At 38.2% G+C, this 27,525-nt stretch overlaps 1 protein-coding gene across 1 annotated transcript; it reads right to left on the bottom strand.

Annotated features, from left to right (window-relative positions):
- Nucleotides 1–470: 470 nt before the first annotated feature.
- On the bottom strand, nucleotides 471–25,700 carry TMPRSS7 (transmembrane serine protease 7). Its single transcript, XM_041463892.1, has 16 exons — nucleotides 25,674–25,700; nucleotides 25,305–25,372; nucleotides 24,114–24,307; nucleotides 23,290–23,328; nucleotides 19,449–19,677; nucleotides 18,015–18,145; nucleotides 16,689–16,801; nucleotides 14,990–15,096; nucleotides 10,141–10,277; nucleotides 8,897–9,004; nucleotides 8,176–8,286; nucleotides 6,987–7,103; nucleotides 4,896–5,073; nucleotides 4,452–4,720; nucleotides 3,186–3,322; nucleotides 471–703 (listed from the first exon to the last, which is right to left on the bottom strand). The coding sequence occupies exons 1-16, from the start codon at nucleotides 25,698–25,700 to the stop codon at nucleotides 533–535; spliced, it is 2,136 nt and encodes a 711-aa protein (XP_041319826.1). The 3' UTR covers nucleotides 471–532.
- Nucleotides 25,701–27,525: the final 1,825 nt, after the last annotated feature.

The raw sequence follows: 27,525 nt of genomic DNA, 5'->3' as shown, positions 1-27,525 counted from the left end.
ATCACTTATAGCAGCAGAATTTTTGATCTTCAAAAATTAGGGCCCTATGGATTTGAAAGGATTGAGTTCACTTTTTTACAGTGTCTTCTCTCCCTTTCTCCTTGTCAGCTGTCCTTGGTGGAAGAGGTAGCAAAAGCAGTATTTGCCAGAGTGCAAACAGTTCACTGCTTCTTCACTGTTACTTCTGTATTGGCTGCACACATCTCAGAAGAAATGATGAGTAAGCCTCAAGCTCTCTGTTTACACAATCAATTGTATCTTCAGCACCTGCACTTAGTCGGTGCCTTGAAAATGAAGTTTATTGTTGCACCTCCCCCCATGTCTCCAGACATCTGCATGGAACAACCACCACAAAGAACAGCATCCTCCTTTTTCACCAAAGCTCAAAACTCTGGTATTTATTACCCCCATATGTGAGTTCCAGAATCAGCAATAGACATGCAAAGAAATTCCACCAGTGAACAATTCCTCCAAATATAGTTTTAATGAAGATATCCAGGACATGTTTTATTCCAAGAAAATAGTTTTCAAGTTACAAGACTGAAGGCACATATTTGTGTATCCATGGTGCAAAATTTGACACTCTTGTGTAGACACCTGGGAAATTTGGTCTTCCACATCCATAACCCCAGCTCACAATGCCAGTCAAAAACCATTTTCCACCTCCATTGCTTTGACAAGACAGTGGTCCACCGGAATCGCCCTAAAAATAATGTATTGAGTTATATGTGTTTACAAGATGAATTATGAAAACTGGGGGAAAATACACAGGAGATATTTTGCATAATTCCAGTGATTATATTTTCATATTCACATAGTTCAAACAATTGATAGGGTTTTTTCAAGTAGATGGCATTGCCCAGTTTTACCAAAGTTTGCTCTTTCACAAGAGAGAAGGTAATTCTCACGCTTTAAAGACACTAATAAAGATATTACTTTGCATGGACTACATTTGACATTCACTTTTTTTCCCTAACCTTACACTTACAGCTAAACCCCAAATCTGCTACTTAACATGCATGTACTTTCATAGGTTACACACTAAAACTCAAAAAATAGTAAGCTTTAAAAATTATTTTTAAATAAAATAAGATAAATACAATAAAGTATTTAATAATTGTATGACTTATTTCAAATTAAAGATAAATGGGAACAGATGGAATCCCTTAATTGTTTTGTGTTGGGGTTTTTCTTGATTTTTTTTAAGAAGGAAAAAGAGCTTAAGGATTGTCCTCTGGTATTGTAAAAGCAGGCGACCCCTCGACAGGGGAAGAATGATGCGCACCTGACTCCATGATATCAGAAAGTTAATTAATTACTTTAGTATACTGTACTATATTAAACAGATACATATTATACTATATCATACTTGCTATTAACTTCTACTAACTGTTACTCCTGAAAACTCGTGACTCTCTGCCTGAGAGTCCTGACCCACACACATGGATCCAAGTGGTCACCTCGGGAAAACAATCTCCAGAATACATTCCACTTGTGCACAAACACAGGAACAGCAAATAAGATAGGAATTGTTTTGATCATTCTTTTCTCTGCTTCTCCAGGAAAAAACCTGAGAGAGAATTATGTCTCTCTGTCCAGAGAATATGAATGCCACACTCTGGTAGATACTAGTCAGCATATAATGTTTAGGGGCCCATAATGTCTTTGTAATTAGAGCAGTTAAAATGAAGTCTGTTCTAGACTTCAAAATTTATTACAGGATCTCATAATGCTGTAATACAGGACAAAGCAACTAGGAGTCTTCCTTTACAGGGTGTTCTTTTAGAAATACATTGGCAGAGCATCAGGTATAAAACAATTTTTGCCACCATTTGGGGAAATTTCTTTGGACCAAGCTGATACTTCCCTGTAAGACTCTGCTGTACACAAAGCATGTCTGAAAAAGACATCCAGTGCCAAAGTAAATTTTACCAAAATATTGCGTGCAAGAAACAACTTCTAAAAGCAAAAGGTGCATTTGGAAAAATTCAGATGTTTTGCAAGAGAAGTGCCTTCTTTCTAGACAAATATTTTCTTAGAGCTAGAAAATTATTTTGCCTTCACTTTATAGGTTGTTGGGATATGCAGGTTGGAAGGGACCACTTCCAAGGTGCTAAGGTGCCACCTACTCCTCAAAGTAGGATTACATTGACTTGCCTCAAAAAAGATTAAGAATTTAGAAGACTTTTTTTTCCTTTCATGACAAATAAGACTTCACATTTAGAGAGTAAAATTTGCAAGTTTTTTCCTTCATTTCTAGAACAAAAGTAGAACACCAGCACTTTTCACAAATTTGATTACCTCTAACAACTGCCAGACAGACACAGATCATTTGCCTCTACAAAAATGCAGCCAAAATGATATAGCCCTGGCTATATCTTGAGCAGCCATAAACAAATTTTCAAGTTATTGAAAACAATACATAATGTCAATGGCCTCACTAACCTCTACAAAACAGCTGGAGCATTATACTCCCTCAGCCATTTTAGGCTCATCATTTTTATGTAGATCAGTGAAAGCTATAACATCTTGAAGATTCCAGATCTCCATCATAAAAAAATTTGTTTTATTATTATTTCAGCAGTAAATGTACTACTGTTTTAGCAGTAAATAGGTATGGCTTATATAAGTTCAGTATAATACAATATGGCATATAAGATCTGTAATATTAAGTATCTTACAGATATATACAGCGTATCTATAGGGTGTTACTACTTTTCACTAGAAGTAAATTCAGTACTTCACATTTATCATCTCTCAGTTTTCCAGATCAGAAATATCTTATATTTGCAAATTTAGGCCTGTCTGCATCTCATTATACAGTCTTGTAGTTCCAAATTGGAGGGGAGGGATCCTGAAAAGACACAAGCTACTTTCTCAGTTTTGTTCTTCAGCTGAGAGCCTATTATGCTGAAAATTGCCTGATTTCAATTTGTTATTGGGACTTGCAATTTGATTGGCTCTTGATCTGCAACTGAAATTTAGTGAATGTTACTCATGCACATAAAGCAGCAGAACTCTGAAATCACCCATGGAAGAGGTTTGCTGACAGACAATTCTTATATTGTTCTTTTTCAGAACTGAAACATATTGACCACAAAGTGGTCTGCCAGTCAACTTTACACCTCCTCATGAAGCAATGAAAGACCAGATAAGCTCTTTGCAAAGATTGCTGAGGTACATACTTTACACCCGTCTCTTTTCCCAGTCAATAGCCCAGCACAAAACATCCTAGCTGTGATAATCCCGTATGTGGAATGACAGAACGTCTGGTCAATAATTTCTACCTCTGCTTTCTGAAGAACTGCTGAACCTTCATCATCTGGAAAACAAATTCAGAGCAGAGTGATTCAACAGAGCTTAGCATTTTACTCATCTATTGAAATACAAAAGAAGAAGTCTTCAGAAAATATCCACAGATACTTTTGACCATTGAGTTATTCCAGATTCCAAACTACTAACTGCAGCAGAGCAGAAAGCCTCTTCAAACTATCAGACAATTGTTTAATGTGATCTGGGTTCTTCAGACACACCAAATACAATGGCGTAATCACTAGGATTGGCCAAAAAGCTTTTTCTTTTTCTTTGTTTTTTTTTTTTTTTTCCCCAAAATGTCTCAAGATTTCTGCATTTGCTCTCATTTTATTTCAAAAATGAAACAGAATTTTACAAAGATATTTAGATCGTCACACGATAGATTTGCAGTGAGGGCAGTGTATCTGAAGGAGCCAAATTCAAGCTTAAGATTTTAAGTCAGTTTCAGAATGCAAATTCTCACAGCATAAAGAACCAATTTCCACATTTGCTTCTTTCTGTCTGAAAGATTTGGTGAAACGCCTCTTTTTTGTAAGATATATACTTTAATAATAACAGAATTAACCTAAAGTTTCCCCTCCTTTCCATACAGCAGACCCAATCTCATCACCAGGTGATCCTTTCAAAATCTGGTTATAGCCAAAAAGCCCTCACTGACAGATTCAAATATGCAAGCACTGGTTTACCTAATGAAGCTTTATTTTAGGATTTGATAAAGCTAGTATGTAATACAGTATACTTTGAAATGAAAAGATTGATTTGGCACTTGTATCACAGAAGTTGACAAAGGGAATAGTGGGAAACAGGAAAAAAATACACCGTCCCATTTTTTTTTTTTTGAGGCATTACATTTATCTCTCAAATAACCAGCTTCTTAATTTTAAATATGATTAACCAGCAGTCCAAAGAGAGAAACCACACCATATGTCCCACACCTCCAAGGAGAACAGAGGAGAAAGACAAGCCTGTGATATTTTGGTGTAAGTAGCTCCCTACACTAACAACACAATATGGAAGACATTCAGATCCATGGGACCAGAAGGAAATTTCCTGAGTGTATGAAGGTATGTGCACACTGCCCCAGCTGTGAAGGCTCCTGGGAACAAAATCGGCTCAATGGAAGGGACAAAACTTACCTGCTTCCTGCTTTTGGCCCCAACCTGTTATCCAGCACTTGTCCCCGCTGCGGGCTTTGTGGGAAGAGGGAGGCAGGCAGATGGGCTGTATGAGGTGGCCCACAGTGTCCGGCCAGGGCGTGCTCAGCTGCAGCAGCGCGATGTCGTAGTCGTAGTTCCTGCTGTTGTAATACTCATGCACTACGATGCGCCGCACCGCGGACACAAACGTAGCATGGCCCTGCATCTGCATGCCCAGGTGGGCACGCCATGCTCTGGGGTCAGCCAGCCTGGGCGGGAGCAAACAGAGAAGTTGTGTCTTAAAAAAGTACCTCAAAGCATCCACTAACAGCAGGGCTGGGAAAAGCAGAGTACAGCACCTCCACGCAATTCAGACTCTGGAACCTAAAGCCACTTGTGGCTTCTGGCCTTATTTGGAACAGACATAGAGGGAAGACTGCTTACTTGCTCCCTTGAAAGCAGTGGGCTGCAGACACAAGCCATTCTTTTGATATCACTGATGCTCCACAGTAAGCAGCTCCCACAAAATGAAGGCTGACCTGCCAGGGCCATTCACCCTCCTCAGTGTTTGAGCCACCCACAATCCGAGAGATGAGGCTGCTGATCTTGCTACTGCCGCAGCCTGCAAGAGACATATCAGGTTATAATCCCCATGTCCCCTACTTTCCTTTAATGAGGGGGCTTCCCACACATGGCATGAAAGAATATTGCACTTTAAAATATTTTGAAATCTGTTTAATTCCCCTGTTATAATAATAAAACTTCTCTCTTTGGCTACTCTATCAATTAAATCAGAGATGACTCCATAAAAAGGCACCAGTCTGGAAATTTTACTAAGTCCCTTTTCTAGCTCTGCTACAGAAATTAACCCCAAATATTTCTTGTGTCAGAAATGTCAAAGGATCCATTGATTTAATAAGCTTCACAATGAATATATACAAATAGGTAAAACCTCATCTCTTTTTAATACTGCCAATCCCGACCTGAAAAGAGATCAACCAGAAAGAAGTTCAATGTCATCAAAACACTCCTTGCCAAAACAGTGGGAATGATACAAGAAAAATGTACATGGAGATTGGACATTTATTTGACAAACAAGGTGGTACAATCATTATTTTGTTTGGAAATGACTGATTGACAATGTATATTACTAACAGGTGAAGGAATCACGTCTCATCAGCACAAAAATCTGAACTCTTAATTTGAAAAGCAAGGAAGAAAGACCCTTCTGTAGAGCCTCCTGTCCATCCCTGGTGCTTGCACATCTGCTCAGGAGTTTTAGTCCCACAGTCCCACACACAGGTGTTAATATTTCTGGATCCTTTCCTGAACACATCCAGAAAGTTGAATGCAGCTATAATGTTTCCAAATAAAAATAGGCATATGGCTATGCTCTTAAGACAACCTACTGGATCCAAGGTAAGTGCTGACAGATTTGTCATACAGGCAGCAATCCAGACACAGATGAGGGCCAGGGAAAATCCTATAATGGTTTGGTTTGGAAAGGGAGTTTAAAGATCATCTAGTTGCAACCTCCCCTGCCATGGGCAGGGACACATTCCCACTAATCCAGATTGCTCAGGGTTCTATCCAGCCTGGCCTTGAACAATTTTGGTGATGAGGCTTCTCTGGGCAACTTCTGCCAGGGCCTCACCACCCTCACAGTGGAGAATTTCTTCCTTATATCTAATTTAAATCTACCCATTTTTATTATAAAGCCATTCCTCCTTGTTCTGTCATTACATGTCCTTGTGAAAAGTCCCTCTCCAGTTCTCCTGTAGGCCCCTTTAGGTACTGGAAGGTGCTAAGAGCCTTCTTCCTAAAGCTGTCTCTTCTCCAGGTTAAACAACCCCAGCTGTCTCAGTCTGTCTTCATAGAGCCCTTTGGACTCGTTCCAACACATCCATGTTATGTAATATACTTGAGACCATTCAGTTTAAGCAACTAATCCTAACCCCACTTTTATTGCTATTGCAGTGACAATCTGTTTGCTTTACATCAAAACAATCTTAAAAGGTTGTACAGAGGTTACTTTAGGAAGATTTAAGAGTAGAACCTGACTTGATGCTATGATGTATTGGGGTCTTCACCATCTGGAAGAGTCAGAGAAGTGAAAAGTTTGTGGTTTTTTTCTCATTGCAGCTGTATCACTCCGGAAGTCCAAATACAGTTCAACTTCAATGAAGTGCTTGGCATTGCTGCAGACAACAAAAGTTGCTTCCTCCCCAGCTAACCAAGTTTACTCTGTAATTAACCCTGCTGCCCTAATCCTCAGCACAGCTGAAATAAGCAGTACAGCTTTCTAAGGTTCCCCATAACTGTAAACCCACCCTCCCACAGGAACTTGGCAAGTTCTGAAACCAGATCTGAGGTAAACTGATAGGTGATCATTACCCAACCATCACAGAGAGAATGCAATAAAAATTCAGTACCTGCAGCCCAACTTCCACCCACTCCAAAAGAAGGAAGAAATAAAGGTCTTCATTGTGTAAAAAGTTCAAAGTTCAAAAAGATTAATATTTGAAAGGAACTTACTGCAGCTGCTTTCATCACTTCCATCAACACAGTCCACAGTCCCATCACACCTTGCATATTGTTTCCTAATGCAAATGTTATTCCTGCACTTGAATGTGTGGCTGGTGCAGGGAATACCTGAAATAGTTGTGAGGAAAAAAACCCAAAACAAATATTGGCTCAGCTTAATACACAAAGACATGTCTGCACAGACAGAAAATGTACATATATTAATAGGTAGGAAGTAATATGACAAAAAAAGCACTTTGGTGAGGATGGCTTAACCTCTAAACAGAATAAACTATTCAAATAGAACTGCATCTGTACTTGGGTGTGCATTTACTTGGACAAGTCCAAACAAAGATTTATTCCCTTCCTTTCCCACAGCACTAACACATACAGATATAATAGTGAAAATTAGATGTAGAGTGTAAGGATAGCAAGAGAAAACATCTAGTACTCTGGACAGGAGCTCTCCTTTGTATTTCAGTATTAAATGTGAAATGAAAGATTGCAGTGAAAGCAGCTTTATTAACTGTATCCAGTAAAACAGCAACCCCCAAAACTCAGCATTTTCCTGTTTCCCTGTGCCTTGCAATAAATGCACTGAAACCCAATCCAATTTCTCTTGTCAATGCATAGAAGTGTCCTGTAATCATTTAAACAGACTGCCTTGTGGAAGGGGTCAAAAAGTTATCTTTTAAAAATTTACTTGCAGCACTTTTCACTTGTGCTCCCTTTCATAAGTCCCTTTCGTATGTCACAGCATCCATTTACTCTAAAAAGTTCAAGAAGGTTCTGATTCAAAACTTTCATTTGCCTAATGCCAAATGTACAGCTTCTTCTCATTTTAATAGTTATTTTACAGATGGTAAAATGGATCCAGGAATTAATTTGCACAAATTATGCTGTAAGGAGATAAATCTCAGATTCGATTCTAAATCCCTAGATCCCCATCATGCACCTGAAGTACTTAATTCTTCTGTCAGTATTTTGCAGAAATAGATGTTCATGAGCTTATTAAAAAGAAATAGTTTAAAATCTATAACAGCTTGTTTCTAAGTGTATCAGAAGAATTAAATGGAATTATATAGCCCAACTGAGATTTGACAGTGCCTCTTAACCTTTTAAATGCAGCATCCAGAATTCAGGTCAGGAATAGAGAGATGACAAAAGAGAGGAAAAAAGTTATTCAGGAGAGCAGCCTTACTGTGGGTGCAGTTCTGCTCATCATTTCCATTCTCACAATCACTTACTCCATTGCAGGCAAGCGAGTTGTCCTGTATTGCAAAGCTGGAGTTACAGTTCCACTCAGGGACAACTTAAAAAATATAAGCCAAATCAGGTACAGAAGCATTCCTGTAAGTGCTAACAGATTCCCTTCTGACTATGTCTGGATACAACATTCATTCCTTCAAGGATGGGCAATACAAGGAAATACATTCCAATACAAGGATGGGCATTGGTGCCATTTTATACATGGAGAAAATAGAACACAGAGGAGTTCAGTGAGTGCCCCAGGTGGTGATGCTTAGTATCACTCTCATCTACTCTATGAACCCCTTTTTGTTGTTCCCCCACAAAAATAAAATAACTCATATCAAAATGGCACAGAACTTCATTAATAATTGCCAGCTTTTATCACATATGAAAATATATCCTACTACAGCTATTAATGCACATCTAATTTCTTCCTCCTGCTCTCCAGTGCCATATCTTCTTTATTCTCGGTTTTGTCCCTTTCCAATTAACTATGAATGAAGCATTCAAGAGACTGACAGATAGTCTGTACCCAACATACAAAGGAAGCTGAAAACATCTTTTGTTATTCCCATTAAAAAATTTCACCTTGCTTCAGCTGCCTTCTAAGATTAGAGAATACATTCACTTTTTTTTTTTCCAGTCAAGATCTCTAATAAGTGAATACAAACCACAAGAGAGTTCATCACTTTCATCGAAGCAGTTGTTTATGCCATCGCAGCGCTGCATCTGCTGGATGCATAAGCCAGTAGAACACTTGAAATGCCCAGGTGGACATGCTGGAGGTTAAAAAGGAAAAAAAAAAAAGACAAAAACAAAACAACAAAAAAACCAAGCAACCAAACCTCAAAATTTCTTTTTCACAAATATTTCCAGCTTGTTTCGATTTACACTCGCTAAGCTGCTCCAAGGAATTATAAAATTGATCCCAATTTAATAGTCTGTATACATTGCCAGGACTTAAATTGAATTCAAATGTTGAAAACTGGGATTTAAAGAAGAGGAAAAAAATATCTCTAAAGTTCTAATTCAGCTGTTCCTGGAATATGTACCACAGGCTGTCTAGGGCTGGAACAAATAAGCCAGTGTTTTATGGTGCAACACAAGACTGCTTAGAAGGCCATCTTTGTTTTAAAGGACAGTCTCACTTCCAATAACCAAAGTTTGCAGCACTTTGCAACTTTGCTAAATAACCTGCATTGAGGTGGTGTATGAACTGCATAATTCTGCCTTATAAACTAAAATCATCAAATTTCTCCTCTTTTTACATACTCTACATATATACACTAAATAAAGTTCCTCTAATGTGACAATAACTATGTCTAGAAAACACTGCTTCTCTACCACCTTAAAAAGAATATATAAGACAAACACAGGTGAAAAAGTACCAATAAAGTTGTATGTTTCAGGACTGGAAAAAACTCAGTGTCTCAGAGTTTCTCAACTTTTTGAGCTGTTTTTTCAGCACAGATTTCAGATTTGCAAACACTGTATATAAATACATGGAAACACTGAAATAAGCAGGTGGTTATTTGGTACTCTTTTCATTACCTGTAAGCCTTATAGCAATAGAAACACTACAAACAAAATCTTGGGGGTTAAAACAAACAGGAACAGCAGACTTCAACTGACTGCACCACGGTCACACAGGAAGCTTTGAGGACTGTGGGGAAGAGAACAGTGTGCTTGCAGGAAAACAGAGCATGCTGCACATGCCCACAAACTTTAGATACACAGCCTAGAAAAGGTTCTTTGTTTGATAGTCATCTGACTTAGAGAGATTAGAAAAGAAAATGAACTGAAACCCAACAGGTAATTTCCTGCATAAACTTAATTAAGTCCTATGGACCCAAAAAATGCTACTTCACAGATCTGAAATGCCAAGAAAGCTTGAAAGATATAAAATGCATCTTACGTTGGCCGATGTTATAGCTGCCATATTCCACCAGCAAGGGCTTCTCAGAGACCTTTGAACTGCACTGCAGCTCCACGCTGACAGCAGGACTTGTAATGTGGAACACTGTTTGGTGATCGACATAGTAACCACAGTACCTGAAAGTGTCCAGGCAAGTTCTAGAGCAGCCTTCACAGGAAAACTGCCTTACATACAATTTAAATGTCAACACCACTGAAATTCAGAAATACAGTCAGCAGCCATACTTTAATTAAGAACCAAAATCAAAAATATTTCTCAGTAGTTACCCAGCCTTCATCCACCCTTAACATAGTGGAAATTTACTTCTGAATGTCACAACTTCAAATAAATAGTCCTTAAAAAAAATGCTTTGGGTGCACACCTACTTTAAATTGCTGTTTTAGCAAAGAGGTTCCTTGGACTTCTGCCTAGGCGTCACTTGATTCAGAGAAACCTAAATGCTTTCTGATGCCAGCAAACATTTAATCCATCCACTGTTAATGAATTCCTAATGTTCCTTTCATCAAATATGCCAATCCCTACCAGAGGATTGGGGGTGGGCAACAAAAAACCTAGATTAAAAAGAAAACAAAGAAGAAAAAAACAAACCCCAAAGCAAAAAAAAAAAAAAACAACCCACAACCAAACAAAGCCTCTTTGACAGGGAAAGGGAAAGGTTGTTGGATCATTATTAAAAAAATTGAGGAAGTTTTAAAGGTAGCAAATCAATGAACATCAACAGTACAAGTTTTTCTAGAAGTAAAAATAAAGACTCCCTCCTCTACTCAACAAAAATACCTCAAAAATGCAACACTTAAAAGAAAAACATCTGGCTTTAATATTCCTGGCAAAATCAAAGTACATATGAATCTTAAGTAGATTTAAGAGCACAGCAGCTCTTGATTCAACACAGCACAGCTGTATTGGCACACACACTTATTTGACAGCAGTACAAGGTCACTCACTGACAACAAAATGAACACAAAGAACAAAAGAAAAAAAAATGAATTGTTGTATTGCTAAATGGAGCAGTGGACTATTAGCCAGAAGTAAATATTCCCCTTGTGTATTTTTCCACATCAAGCATTGTACCAGGACTACTCTTCATGTCACCGAATGGAGAAAAACTGGTCAGTGATTTCCATGTGAACAGATGTTGCCTCAGTGTCCTGAGCATCCCAGTGAGGTCTGCCAAAGGGAATGGACACATTCATATGTTTTCATGTACACCCTATTTCACTCTACTAAAATCAAACATCTTGTCAACAGATCTAGGAGATTCTGTTCCAGCAATATAAAAAATAAAGGAAGAAAACAATCAAAAAAAAAATAAGACTTCTCTTTGACATCCTGAAAGCAGATGCAAAAATTCAAGTTCATTTTACAGCTTCATACTATGGGAAAATTAATTGTACAAGAAGCCCCAAAAAAAGAAGCAAGCAAACAAATCCTCAAAACCCCAAAAAACCAAAACAAAATCCAAAAACAAACCCACCAAAAAAACCAACACCACCAAACAACAACAAAAACCAAAAAAAAAAAAAACCCCAAAAAAATCCCCCAAAACAACCACAAAAAAACCCAAAAACAAACAAAAACCCTGCAACAAAACAAAAAAAAACAACCAATCAAACAAACAAACAACCCCACACACAAACCTCCAAAAAACCCACAAACCACTGTCTTGGGTTACAGTGTAAGGTGTAACCAAAGGTTGGTATTTCTACTGCCATCTACATGAGCTGTTAAAATGAGAGGAGCAGTGTTTCTTTACCTTCTCCTTGACTCAGCCCTGATAACTCCCTCCTGGCAAGCAGTCGCCAATCTGAGGGGGCCAACTCTGCTCATGGACCATCAAGGGCTCCCCAGAATGACTCACAGAATTACATTATCCCATTGTGGAATTCCCTGCCCTGAGGGATGTACCAAACAGTCCTGCCTGTATATAATTTAGGGGTTGGGACACCACAATGCCATCACTTGATACCCAGAGGACAAGAGCTCTTGACAGCCACTGCTGGATCTCCAAAGAAAGACTTTCACAGGATCACTGCTTTCACTTTTCACAGGATCACCGCTTCAACAAGACTGTATCCTCCTCCAACGGGACTGCAGTCGCCATTTAATCGGACTGCTACTACCACCCTGACCAACAGCTCATATTCTGACTTTCTCTGTTTAAGCCAGTGTTTCTGTACTATTGCCTTTATTCCAATTTTCCTATTAAATTGTAGGTCTGACTTGGAAGCTCTTGCAGAATATTTTGTTAATTCCTCCTGCTGGTTTGCCTTCAAACCAGTACACCCACCCATCAAATCTATCACTGCTGAGTGCAGACTTCCTATGACAGGAAGTCTAATTGTCACCAATTTTAGTGTTCGTCACCAATGCTCCCAACCTAAAACAGCCTGTCAAAGTGCACAGCAAAATGCTGTTACCAATCTGATTCCCTTCAACTAGCTCACAGACATTTTCTACATTTCTTGTTCTCTCAATGGCTTACACAGTCTTCCTTCCAACAAACCGTAGTAACAACAAAAAAAAAACCCAAACAAACAAAAAGCCACAAACAAGCAAATGCTGAAGTCTGCACTGACCTCTTCTTAGACAAATAAAACAAATTAATCTCACCAAAAGCACAGGAAATTACTGCCCAACTGTGGAAAAGCTGAAACAGGTACACCATCTTTACACAGTAAGAAAGGCCATATGCTCGTGGGATTGCTAAAACAAAGCTACAGGCCCTCAGGAGCCTTTTGCTGGTGTTTTACTCGTCATATATTCAGGTCCAGGGCAAATGGAAGTTGCAAAGAACCATCTGTAACTCTGTGCCATTGCTCCAGAGAGAAACTGATTAAGGGGATCCTGTCCCATATGTTGCAGAAGTGACTGGAATAGTTTTTCAGGGGATGAGCAGATACATGCATGCTGTAGCAAAAACAAGGGGATATTGCACTAACAGTTTTAAGACAAATAAAGCACTTCTGTGTTCACATAAACCTCTAGTAGTCTGTTCATAAGGCACTCACTGGTGTTCCTGCCTCTGAGAATTTCAAGTAAGAAGTTCATCAGCTGTAACTTCTTTGACAAGGGAGTGAAGAATTGTATGTCCACTGGAAGAAAGACAAGTAAGAACTACATGGTTGTGCTCAGTGTCTCTGGTTAGAGAAAGCTGTCCCTAGAGGTCTGATGGAACCTTATCTGCACCACCTGCTTGGTCACAGTGTTTACTAATATCAGTATCCCAAAGGTTCTTAACCATTTTTACCTAAGATAAGAGAATAAACATCCCATAGGCTGCAACTGCAAGAGTCTGAAAAATTGTGGTCCCCTGCCTGCACCCTGCCCCCTCCCCCCCCCTTTCATTAACAATTAAAATTTGGAAAACAAAATAAAACATCACCATGTTTCATGCTTGAAATAATATTTTTTTTCTCCTTCAAAAGTAAATATAGGACAGAAAATCAGAAGTTCAAAAGCCTTATTTTCAATGAAAAACACACTCAAAGGAAGGCTTGCCTGGGTCTACTACTATAGCCAGCAACTTGCAGCAGAAAGCAGGAGCATGTGTTCCTGTGCAGTAGTTCAGAAGTAACCCTGAGTGCACTTCTAAGAATCACACCACAGCATTTGATTCTGAGGAACACATAATTGGTAAGTTTGTCAAAAAGCTGCTCATATTCTTTCAGGATTCTCTGTCAGAGAATTACTCAGTATGATCCTATTATAATTTTTTCCTCCAGATTTTGCCTTTGTTTTTTATCTCAGCCATTCCAAATATCACAAATCTTTCAACTTCTTTTGTAAAAAGACCACCAAAAAACCAACCACACAAATACACTACGTGTGGTGTGTTTCGATGGGTGTTTTTATGCACTTATCTAGTCCAGTAACCAATTCCATCAAGGCACCGTTGTAGGAGATTCAAACTGAATTTTCACTCTATAAATACAACATGCTATTGAAGAACAGATGAAGCTTTTTCTTCTCTCTGTAATTCTTTCCATTGTACTCTTTAAGGGCCTAAGTTACTTAGTTCCAGTAGTGAGTTCAGAAAGTCAAGTTTCAAGACTAATATTACTCAGGTTTCCATTTGAACAAAGTTTAAGAAAAAAAATGGGATGTTTTAAATCTAGCCTTGCCTCATCATCCAGTATTCCAAAAATAACTTCAAAACTGAGGAAGGCATGGATGGAAAATATGCTGGGAAAGCAGCAATATCTTAATTAAAAAACAGCAGCAATATTTTAATAAAAAATACTTCAGAAACACAGTGGTTCCTTGAAAGCCACTTTGTGCAGTTTCTCTTTCAAGAGCCAATGACTGGAATGAGGAAGCAGTTATAGTTCTATTCCCAGTCATCTCATTGCAATGGCTTTCACCAAGAAAGATTCGCTGTCCTCTTGAGCAATCATAGAATTAAGTTACACGTAAAAGGGCTTTAAACAGACCTTGTTTAATGGCCCCAGAAAACACAGATTTATTTTAGAGTTCACAGGACATCCAACTCTTTCTATTTGTCTCTCTCCAGAGAGTACCAAAGACTCTTGTCTTCATTTTTCTGGTACTTTTCAGTAGAATATATACACACACACACATATATATATTCATATATATATACACATATATACATACATGTAAATATATATATACACATACACACACACACATATACACATATATATACAGGTTTTATAAGGATTATTACATCATCAGCTAAAATGAAAGAATGGTAGGACACCCCAGTGAATTACTTCTGTCCTTGTGGAAGCTTTCTGAGTGAGCTGCAGTAGTAATGGGATGGTTTATCTTGGTACCATTACATTAATAATCTATGCAGAGTACTTACATGCGTTCATTAATTTTCCACCATCCTCGTTCACAGCCTTTAATATTCTTCTCACTAATGGTATAGTTATGGAACTTCAGAGCTATACCAAGGTTCTTCTGTGGAGTCTGTTGTGAGCAAGAAAGATAGTGCAAGCAGTCTTCTTTTTCCTTTTGTGGGCATAGACACAAAAGTCTATAAACGTATTTCAGGAATTACGGAGCTTGGCATTGCCACACCCTGGGAGCTGTGCTGGCTTCACCAGCTCAACAGCCAGTACTTTACACGCTTGCCAGCTATTCAGTCCTGAGTCAAGGGCTGGCACAGGCCCACCACAGCTGCAGGCTTTCTCTCCCTCTTGCCAATAGTTTTCTCATCTTTAGAGAGCCACTGGCCATAGAAAGCGGCTTTAGTATCAAGATCAAAGCACTCAAACACAACCAAAGGTACTTGTGTAGGGACACAAAGCCCAGAGGATTTTTAGAGTTAATATACTGCCTGGAATACTTGTGTCACATTTGTAATGCTAGCAGCTACTTCTACCGCATTATTATAGTCTTCTGCTAGGACCTGCTCAGCCATGCATTCTTTAGTATTTTACAAAACATTTCTAAACCCAGCAAAATCACAAGTCTTCATACTTAATTGGAAATTCCTTTTGTAAAAGGAATGGAACTTTTTGCACAGCAAGGCAGTGTTCATTTAAAAAGAAGGGCTGATTCAGGGCAAAAAAAAAAAACCAGAAATGGAAATTTTTCTCCCTCTCTCTTGCAGAAAATATAACTTGGGAAATGAGCAAAGTTTCAATATTGCACAAAAATACAACAGTGAAAATGAAACTTTTTTGAGCAATAAACCTTTCTATCAGAAGTCCAGGATGAACTGAAGACTGTAAATTTAGCTCCCCAAAAATCACCTTATTATTCTAGAAGAGGAAGAGGCTGTAGGTTATGGCTAGCTGGACTTAATTTATATTGTTGTTATTCATCATGGTCAGTCACTAGCTTAATAAGTCATGAGTACCATAAGCAGAAAGATGGGTAAAAAGTGGATCTTGTCACATCCATTGCTACATTCCATAGAGAGGAAAACACTGAAGGGCAAAGCCTAAGTTGGAGACCTTATTTTAGCACTAATAAGAAAACACTCATGTCAGAGAAAACAGAAGTACTTTAAAACAACATCAACTTTCAGCAATTTGCTTTCAGGAGAGTACATGAAAAGATGCAGCAAAAGTATACCAAATTAAACAAACAGCACAGGATTGTGCTGATTTGACAGACCATTCTAAAGACAAATTAAAAGTATTAGGCATATGAAAAGATACCAGAGAAGTGGCAGTAATAACTAGGTTAGGTTTTTTTACATATTTTTCATTCAGATTTCTGGGGGTGGGAGGAGAGGAGTTAAAAACAGTCAAGTTTTACATTGCCTGCCATGAAGTAATTCTGCAGGTTTAACATCAAAACTTATCCTAACTCTTCACCTTTGTAATAGGACAGCTTCAGTACTATATTTGCTTCCTTAGAAACAAGTGCACAGAAAGAGAAAAAATGGATACAAAATATCTGAGCACAGCCAGCTATTCAGCAATGCCATTTCTATAAACTACTACATTTGTGAGGATGCAGGTTACTGCCAATTCAATCACTTCTGCTTTACTTAAGCTCTATGTGGCCAAAACACACAGCAGTGCCTAAGAGAGAGAGAATCATGCTACCTGGAAGTTCCATGTACACAGGCATTTTGGAGGATAATAGCTTGGGTAATATGGACTTGTGATTCTCCCTTCATAGCCAGTTTCCTCTTTTGTCACTATTGCTTTTCCACACCCTAGGGAAAAAAAGAGGCAAAATTTGGCAAACCTTGATATACTTTCAGTAAAACTATTCAGTCAGCTAAAGCATCCAAATTTATCAGAAGTCTGTCACTTCAAAGCTGGGCAGGTCAGGAATTATATTTAGCCAGATTCAAGTTGTAAAAAGAGACCCTTCCCAATAATGCACACAGAAGACAAAGTATGTAAAGATCCAGGGATGAGTGCTGGTCTCTTCAGGACCAGAAGAACACACTGTAAAGTTTATCTATGTTATTTCACTGAAGACAGTTTTGCAAACAAGAATATCAATATATCCACACTGCAGTACTACACAGGGACCTCTAGTCTTAGAAAGCAGCCAGTTAGAAGTTAAATGGAAACATACTAAATGAATCAGCGTCCTGGAAACCAAAATTTTCTTGGATGACATCTCAATGGATTTACAGAATTCATTAAAGATGAACTCACACACACAGAGAAACAAACAAAGAAAACTTAGACTTGAACTTAAAGAAAACCAACCAACCAACCCACAGCCCACACAGAATAGAACTTGAAGTTAGATATTATGGAGAATTTATCACATGTTTTTATGATGGTATATTAATGCTTAATTACTGTCAACGTGAAAAGTATGCAGCATCTTTTTGAGCAGCTTGAATTTCCTTGCACTGAGTCGTGTGAGATTTTTTCTTGTGCCATTAGCACAATATTCCTTGCACTATTTGTGATTATGATCTCAGCATTTCTTAACTATTAAAGCAATAAAGTCATGCGCTTGATGCACAAACTTTACAGACTCTTTTGTGCTCCTGAGGGGGCAGGGACTGATAGCAAATTCAGAAAAAGCAACTGAAGTTTTATTTTCTGAAAGCAGTTATTAGTGCTGCCATCCTGCCACTTCTAACATGATCCTGGAGTCCCAAGGCAGAAGGGAGACCACTGCTACACCTGAAATAACAGCCCCATCTACTGGCACACTGCAGTCCTCTCCAACTGAATTCAGAGCTGCTTCCAGCCTCTTGTCTTCATACTTCACAACTAGTCTGATGGATTACATTACTCAATAGGAGTGAAGCAGAGGAGATGAAGGGGAGACAGGCACCTGTAAAAAGAAGAAACTCAGATACAGGAATCATTTTTCCATAGTCAGAAACATGACAGACACTTCAGGATCTTAGAAGAAATAATGTAATTAACACACATCCAAACACAGAACAAACCTACTTTCTTGTGTAATGACCTCAAAATAGCCGTGGAATTCTTTTTGCTCCTTTACTTGTGCTGCCTTAAATATTACCAGCATGAGATTGTTTGTGGACACAAGTGACACCAATGAATCAGCTGGTTCACAGGCTCTGAGGGGGAAGAAAGAAGAGCAAATACATAAGCAATCACTTAAAAAGCAAAAAGCTTCACACATTACTCTCACTCTATGCATAAATTTTCCACTGGTTCAGATCTTACCTACTTCAAAGTACAGTCAAATCTCCATGCTCTTGAGCAAAAATGTACCTGTTACAAGGGCAGTTAGAAACTCAATACTGGAAAGTCTTCTTCTTACAAAAATGAAGGAAATTGCATGAAAAATAATATGGAATGTTTAACTCTATGAGATAATGACTTTCAGCCTTCACTCCCAGTAAAAATGAATGAAGGCAAAATTAACAAAAAGAAAGATAAATCTTATTTTATTAAACCAACAGTTTTATCTTCTTGTTGGATAGTGGGAAAGACAAGAAAGTTATTCTTCAAGTCAGAAATTAGCAAATCAATTAGTCTCATTAAAAAAAAAAAAATTCCTTTCCATATGCATTACCTAGCAGACATCTTCAGTCCTCTACAAATACTAACAGGTAAGTGAACACCGTCCAATTCAATTGGAGATACAGATTAGTACAGGACAGCTCTCAAAAAGCACTGAAAAGCCAATGCTCTGGTTTTGAGGCTTATACACAGACTGAAATGCCAGAGCAAAGGGTTTCAGGCGTGAAAATTCTGAGCTTTGGTCTACTTCATGGAGGTAGTGTTGTTTCCTTTTGACTTACAGAGTCCTATCGAATAATCATCAGGGATTTTAAAGAAAAAGTCCCTAAACAAATAACGGATCATTTAAGAGAGAGAAGAAAAAGAAAAAAAGTGATAGTCCACATCCCTCAACCATCACAGCTTCAAGTCAAGATTTTTATAACCCTCTAAACAAATAGAGCAGATAAAAAAAGCACTGAACTAGTGAGTGCCAGTAAGTGAAAATCACAAGACTTAGTTCTAGGACTTCAGTCTTTATCTGAAAAGCACTAATCTTAATAGAGAATAGCTTGCTTAAGGGAGGAAATTTTGACATTCTCTTTCAGTCAGCATCTGTTTTCTGATAAGAAACAGAAAGTTTTGCCCAGTAACATGTGAATTTTTCATAGTTCTGTTGCTAGGTGAAGATGCATTCCAGTTGAAAAAAAAGAGGAAAAAAATAGAAGAAAATTTTTCCTTTTATTAACAAGACAACTTATCCAAGAAATTTTAATTTGTCAGGTGTTATGTGAATAATACATGAAAATCAGAGCAATTTTAACAAAACCAAACTAAACAAAAAATGAAGATGATAGGTCTTTAGAAAAAAACCCAAAATTTGTCAATTAATTCTTAGTAGAAATTTATACTCACCGGTAGAGTACCTTATCTTTGATTGGCATCAGAGAGTCATAAATGGTGAGCGAGTCAGTGATGCAGTTATCTGCTTCAATCTGAAGGGATACTATGGAAAAGCGGACAATGTGGCCCACAGAGGCAATAAGCTTAAAATAGCAGATTGTTCCCTCTGAGGTAGCTTCAGTATCCAGAGGAAAGTGCTCATGTAGTCGGTCAGCATAGAGATCATACATGCAATTTGTTCCTGTGAAAACGTCACATTTTCAACACTGGACGCAATCACTCCAAAACTCCTAAGTCCACATGGCATTAAAACAAAAAGCCCTAAAACTTGTGTTAAACTAAAGCAAAATATGAAAGCATATCTAACTTAGAAAACAAAGTAATAATAGAATTATAGAGTGGTTTGGGTTGTAAGAGATCATCTAGTTCCAAACTCTCTGCCATGACGGGGATACCTTCCACTCAACCAGATTCCCAGATCCCCATCCAGCCCAGCCTCAGACACTTCCAAAGGACATCTACATATTTTCTGGCAACCACCCTTACAGCAAAGATTTTTTTCCTACCCTAAAACCTACCCTTTTTCAGGTTAAAGTCATTCCCTTTTGACCTTGCGAAGCCTCCCTTTCTGGCTGTCTGTGTCACTCACTGTTTTCATCTTAGTTACCACTCTGTGGTCCAAGAACAGCCTATTTATAACAAGCACAGAGCATGGCCAACAGTGCTATTGCCGGGGTATTTTCTTGCAGGGTATTTGCATTAAAGCAGTGCCATTTTGTACAATTTGCAGTTAAAATTCTGTGCAGTCTCTAGAGTAGAAATTACTTAATTCTTCACTGGGACATACTCATCTACTTTCAATGCATAAGTGTACTGCTTGCCCCTATGGTCATTAGGATATTTAAAATACATAAAACAAAATCAAAGGAAAAATGCAGTTGCATGTCTGAATCCCCCCAGCTTTTTTTATTGATGTCAACAAAAATGTCAAGGTTCTCAATGTTTTATCATGAAACAAACTAGAAGTGCTAGCAACAAATTCAGATTCACCAAGTCCTTCAGTTTGGAAGGGATGCTAGGAGTTTTCTTGCTCAGCATTCTGCTCAAAGCAGGATCAACATGAATTCAGACCAGGACTTTGTTCTGCCCAGTCTTGAAAATTTTTGCAGTGCTAGAAATCACCATTAGAAAAGGAAACACTGTGAAATAAAAATTATGCAATCTAGCCTACACAACATTTATTTAAAAAGGGTAAAAATTTGTGTCATAATTTAGACAAGGATAAGAAGAATATTACCTTACTTGCATCCAGTTTTCCAATTAAGCTGAAACAACTGCAATTTCCAAATGAAATATATCGAGGTCTTTATTTCAATTCAATATTGCAGCTAGCAGTCAGCAAAAAGCTTAGAGAATTTTTGTTTGGTCATTTCTAAAACTCTTGGCATACCTCTTTAATTTGTGAGATGAAAGAAAAATGCAAATTAGGGAGAATAAGATCAAAAGTGAATATTTGCCTTAATTTCTGCCTATTACAAACATAAGTCTCTGAAATAGTTACCACCATGGAACATCAATTACAGCACTGTGAAAGTTTACTACCAATTGTTGACTCAAATTAAATGTTGACCTTTTAACTAGTAGCTAATCAAGACAGGAAGTGGCAGGCTTTGTCCAACTTCCACTTCTAAATTACAATCTTGAAACTATGATTGAATGTAACATGAAATTAATGCTATGAATGTTTATGAACAATCTGTAAGGGTCACATCCCATTTAAATGAATTACAGTTAAAACTATTAAAAGCTTTGTTTAAGCAATTGTTCCTCCTTCTTCCTTGTTCTTATCTCTTCCCAACAACATTATTTTTATAATAGTTATTTGTGCTTATCTAGTCACCCTTAGCAGAGCCAACTTTGATCATAATTTCTAAAATTATATGTAACTACAATTATTTCTACTAAGTAATTAATAACGGGATGAACTTGCTGCTGCTATGGAGTACAGTCAAGAAATTCAGAGCTGACTCAAATAGTTCAAGCACGCTGGCTTGAAACCAAAGCTGGATAAAGTCTTTACCCAAGCAAACCCAGCATAATCAGATATGGATGTCTACAAGTCCCTTCTCCAGCACCATTCTTCAATAAATCTGCACTCCAGTCTGTGCCTGAACCAACCACTGGGTTCATCTCCACACCCAAAGTTAACTCCATTGCTCTCAAAAGACAGCCTGCCAATGCTGATTTGTTTCTGATTTGTTTGTGCTGCTGCATGTTCATTTTTACCTCTGCATCATATTCCACAGTCCTAAACAAACACAGCCAAAGAATCCCAACAAACAAAATTGCACCAGTATAAGATTCTCAAGTACTGTGGCCATCCATGCTGTTTATCCCCAGGAAGTTCATCACATACCCATTCCACACTTCCTACAGACACCAGCTGACACCTGTGGGTGCCTATACAAAGTCTCTGAAAGACATCTAGAACATGGCAGGTCATCCTTCTCCCTCTGTGTAAAAGACATCATGCAAGTCCTAAAAAGCCATAGCAACAATATTTGTGTTGCATTCTTCTTAATTTCTTCTGTTTTAGGGGCTGCATTCTGGAATAAATTGGAACCAAGTTCCAATTGTGCTAACTTCTCCACCCTGGAAATGGGAAATGAAATCGCTATGCAAGTAAACACCAATACATAAAACTCTTTATAGAAATAAAACGCACATTACTGAGATGCGATAGAAACCAATATTGTTATGCTTTGCAGTTTAATTTGGGAGGCTTTTAATAAATGAATGCTGTAGCAACTTGACTTCAGTGTTTTGAAATTATGGGCTCTTAGCAATATAAACATTGCAAACCCTGGACCATGTTCTGTGACCTGAAGTCCGCCTGTGGACCTCAGAACTAGCAGAGTTTGACTTGGCTGCATGGCAAAAGTAGTTGTTGGATTCTGAAAAAAAATATGAAAGCTGAAACCTTTGCAAGGTAACAAAAGTGAAAAATCTCAGGTAGAAGTGCAACAAAATGTCTCAGGAAAGAAAAATACAAACATGGAAAATGGGCTATAAAGCCCTTGAAAAACCAAAACAGTGTGACTTCTCAAGATGAAGAGTCAGTCTGTGTCAAGTAGCAAGGGAGGACAGCATATCCCCAGCTGATTGATAACTGCTGGCCTAACAGAGTCTTAGCAGGTGTCTCCATCAGAGGTGCAGTACTATTGCTCAGCCTAGTAGCACCTTTTTTCTAGGTACCTACTCCATGTACTAGTGAAGGTAGATGTACTGTACTTTTGACCTGCTTATTCAGTGCTTTGCACACTGGAAAAGAACCATTCTGGGAGGTTTACAACATGAAACCAAGCAGGTGTACAAATAGTGTCTCCCACAACCCCGGCAAAACTCAACTGCCTAAAGTAATTACTGTTAGGGAATTCATTCAAAAGAATAACTCTCCATTAACCTTGGAGAAAAGGGAGTTAAGGTGGATAAAGGACAGACAAAAGCATGGACAACACATGCTCTTGTTCAGCATATTAAATTCATTACTGTCCAGTTAAGAAAAGGTTAATCTGCTGGTCAACACAATGAGTAGCAAACACCTGATTTAGTTCATTTCCTACTATGTCACCAGGTGCATCTAAAAATTTACTGGGCAGATTAAAGATAGATAGTTCCTGTATTTGTTACATGCAAGATTCTTGGTCATCCTTTTAGTAAGTCAGGACTTAAATGCCAAGGCTGAATTTAGCCCTCTTAAATTAACACTGAACAGTATCTAAGTCCAAGTTATGAAATAAAAGCTTTGCTCTCCACCACTCCACTGGAAGAGGCTGCCAAAAAGTTGAATTACCTGCTCCCGTTGTTGACCAATAATCTGACCGAAGACCTGCTGCATAGAAAAAGAGTTGTGTGAGTGTTTTTGTTTGCCTGAAATCCAGAATTCAGGGTTTAATTCAACGACACCTCAGTCCTAACACTGAACACACAGGACAAAACACTTTTCCCAGTGAGGGGGTTGCCCTAGCCCCCTTCATTTCTGAAAATTCTGCAAGCAGCTTTTGAGGTGAGGCAAGAAGAGACTGCATGGCAATTAAGCAGTGAAAGTCAGTTGAAGGACTGAGACAGAGGTACCCTGGATGTCGTTTTCTGGCTGATGTCCTTAGAATGGAAAATCATTAAACATTTTGTAGCTTCACACATTAAATATGCTTGAATCACAGGTTGTGAGTTTGTTTCCCAGACAGGAAGGGCACAAGAGTTATTTAACAAATGGGCACCTTGATAATCTGTTCTTGAATCTTTAATAAAGGAGTGATAACAGTCTCATTTTAAATTAAGTGATCCACCTTAACCCTTCATGTTTTTATGCTTTTAAAATCACAGACTAACCCAAATCTGCCGACAAATGTATCCATTTTACCTCCTGATTATGAACATAAGCACTCCCAATACAGCAAGTTTGGCAATCACTGCTTACAAGGACAATTTGTGCCTTGATTTGACCTCAAATCTCATTCTTATTTTTCTTCCCAGTTTTTTTCTTCTATTCCAATTTTAATAATAGAAGCCAGAGATGTAGGATCAAGATTTTAGTTTATTTATAGAATTTTCTAATTCAAAGTAAAAACATTTGTTTCATGAAGTATTTCCTCAAGGATGTGTTCTAGTACTAACCACTTAGGACAATGGAATCCATGTCGACTGCAAGGCCCTGAAGACTTCCCACCGAAGTCCGGTTAATGATACTTGTCTGAATGGAATCCTTTAAAATGGCAGCCACACAATCCTCACACAGCACTTGCCCCTTCGCCTGTGGTACCACAAATACGATCCAGAAATGAATAAGAAGGCCTCCATTGTTGTTGTTACTGAAATAAAGAGCTCAGGTTATCACCCTGTTGGAAGTCCTCTGAAGACTAGACTTAGCCCAAGGTTTTGAAGCACAAATTCAGAAGTGCATGGCTTTTTTCCATATTTATATTTACCTTAACCCAATGAATGTATATTTTCCCCTTAAAGAAAGAAACAAACAAGACAAATCCCAAAACACACTCTTCACATCCAGCTGGGAATATTCAGTAGGCTGATTTCCTGAGGGCTCCTAACTATGGAGATCTATGGAAATCACATTGTCTATGCATGAATTAGAGCTGGACTATTTCCTAAAGATCAAAACAGAAATAGTAGAACAGAAACAGTAGAATTATCATCTCCAGAAATGCAGAGCTCTGCAGTGGTATGTATCTCACCCTGGAATGTGTGTTGCAGTATGTAGGAAATGATTCCTAGACTACTTAGGTAACACATTAGAGGCCATGTATGATCACACTAATCTCTACTTCCTTAGTGGGGAGAAAGACCTTTGAATCAAACACAGCCTAAAACCCTCCAGTTTCTGAACCAAAACTGTATTTGGTTCTTCTAACATTAGCTGCAAACATTAATATAAGAGTAAGAATACCTTATTGCATAGATTTCCTACTTCTTAAGTAGAAAATGTTTTTATTCCAGTAACATTACTCACAAAATATGTGCAATTTAATCAGTAACACAGAGCTGTGCTCCAATAGCATGTTTAAGTGGTTAAACTTCTACATGAGCCAAAGGATCACCAAACCTTTTCACTGAAATTATTTTTGTTCATCTTGCATTGTATTTCTGGCAGACAAGGAACTGTTTATATGACTTTAGTTTGCCCTTACTTTTGTTAAGTGGATTGGTATAGGTTATATACCTATTGTGCTACCAGTTCAAGTACATAGCAAAGACATTGAATTATAATTATTAAAAATAAGCTTGTTTTGTGGGCTTATTACATTATCTACTGCTGAGCAGAAAAGCAATTACTTTAACCACAGTTTTTACCTGACTTCTGAGACAGTGGACTGCTTGTAAAATTTGGAGAAAGAAGAAGTTGTGTATACCAAGTTAATCTGAAAGACAAAGTATAAAGATTTAGCATTCTTAAAACCAGTCACATCTAGAGATGCCACATGTCTAGGCTTTTCTAGGAACAACCTATTTTCCACCAAGATTACGGAACATTCACACACTTCCAGACATACATCAGCCAAGCCAGGCAGAATAGGAGATGAACAGACCCGCTCTTCAATGCATCTGTAACAAATCCAGTATTCCCAGGAAACATCAAATCTTCTGCCCATGGCCAGCTGGCATATACAATAATGCTCTTTCCATATAAATGAATTTTGACAACAGTTGAACATCCTTCACCCAGAAAATCCCAAACACAGAGGGCATCCCTATCTAGGTGCTAAAACTTAAGGCCAAACTTCAAAAAATGCTCACACACTCACAACACTTTTTTTGGTGTTGTTACTAAGGTGCAGTGAAGCAGATACCAGAGCTTTGCCCACAGAATCATAGAAAGACTGAGATAGCAAAGGGCCTCTGGAGAGCATCTAGTCCAATCCCATGCTCAAAGCAGGGTCGACTATACCACGTTGCTCAGGGCCATTTCCAGTTGATTACCTTCAAGAATGGAGACTCCACACCTTCCCTAGATGAGAACCCCAGTGCTTGATTCCCCTCACAGCTAAGGAATTTATTTTTTTTAATGTGCCCATTGAATTTTTTGCACTTTGATTCCTTTGTGTCTATTTTCTTCATCAACAGCTTAGTATTAATATATTTCTTTCCAATACACACAGTGTAAAACATGGAGAAGCAAAATCTCTGCCTGTTCCCTGCTGAAGGACTGCCTTTGGGCAAAGCAAGCTCCTGATTCTCCCTGTTGCTGGACTGTGGCAATACTGGTGTGACAGTAATCTTCTTCTCCCCATCATGTTCAAAGCCACAAGGTGGCATGTACCTCAAGCTGTTCAGACCTAACCCTGCTGCTTTATGATTAAAACTAACATGCAAAGGACTATGACACAGAATATTGCAAAGGCTGTAAAATTCGCATCCATATTAATCCCTAACTTTCATCATTTGAAACAGCTAGTTTAAACTTAATTTTACGGCCCTAAATAAGGTGGGTAGAGCTCAATCTTGCTCTAGATTAAGTACGAGAGATTTTATGTATTACTGTTACTTATCAAATGGAAAGAACCTATCTTGAGAGGTTTTTCTACCACCACTCGGGGTCTCTGGGCCAGCAGCTAGTAACAAAAGGGTTTTGAGGAGAACAAACAAAATCTCAAATCCCCTACTAACAATTTCAGTCAACAGTTAAGGTTGCCAGTTTCAGCAATGCAAAATCCATTGATGAGTTCAGGCAAAGTTCACAGATAAAAAATAAATTCTAAGTAATGTTCAGGTAGGAGGTGGTGACACTGGCAGCCCAACACCTTCTCTCTGTTGTCTCTGTCCACTATGTATGACATGGGCAGGATGCTCTGGGACAAGACCAAGACACAGGGAATACAGGGCATTAGAGCTGCTCCATGGAGAGCAGGGAAAGTTGATGCCCTGCACTGGTTATCTGAAAGAACTTCAATGATTAATATGCAGGACTTGGAAAGAGCTGGAAAATAGGAACATTAGTTCACATTATAAGGTGAGAAAAACTTAGTAATTATTGAAAAAATTCTTGGTTGCATCTAACATTTTTTTTTCTTTTTATTTTTGTTTAGCAGTTTTCATACAGCCGCTTGAATCCTTATGTGGACAGCATTGCAGTTCCTGGCAAAAATGTATTTTTGCTCCCTACACCAAATGTCTTTAAAGTCAAATTCCCTTTTAACCAAGATTGCCCCCCCACACCCCTTTCTTCCCACTGTAGAGCAGCTATTGATCCAGAGTTCTATTTTTGCTTTGACTGATGCAAGGTATTTGGGAAGTTTAATGGTCTTTAGAATACCTAGTACCAGAAGAAAATCTAAACTTCTTTCTGAAATTCGTTTGTGATCCCTAGGGTATAGATGCTTTAAGGCAGAAGATACCAATGTAAATGCAAAAGATTTCGAGATTTCACCTGTTTGACATTTCCAAAGTGGCAACTGAGTTTAAGGACTTTTGTAGATTTTTAGTCATAGATCATAATTTATGGGTGAAAGTACGTACATTTTAAGTCAAATGTAAAAACCAGATCCATTCAAAACTGTTGTGATTAACAAGCTGA

Source organism: Pyrgilauda ruficollis, unplaced genomic scaffold (assembly GCF_017590135.1).
Source record: "Pyrgilauda ruficollis isolate IOZ18807 unplaced genomic scaffold, ASM1759013v1 scaffold17, whole genome shotgun sequence".
Taxonomy (NCBI): Eukaryota; Metazoa; Chordata; class Aves; order Passeriformes; family Passeridae; genus Pyrgilauda; species Pyrgilauda ruficollis.
Note: the sequence above shows the minus strand (reverse complement) of the source record. Positions and strands in the feature narration are given on the sequence as shown.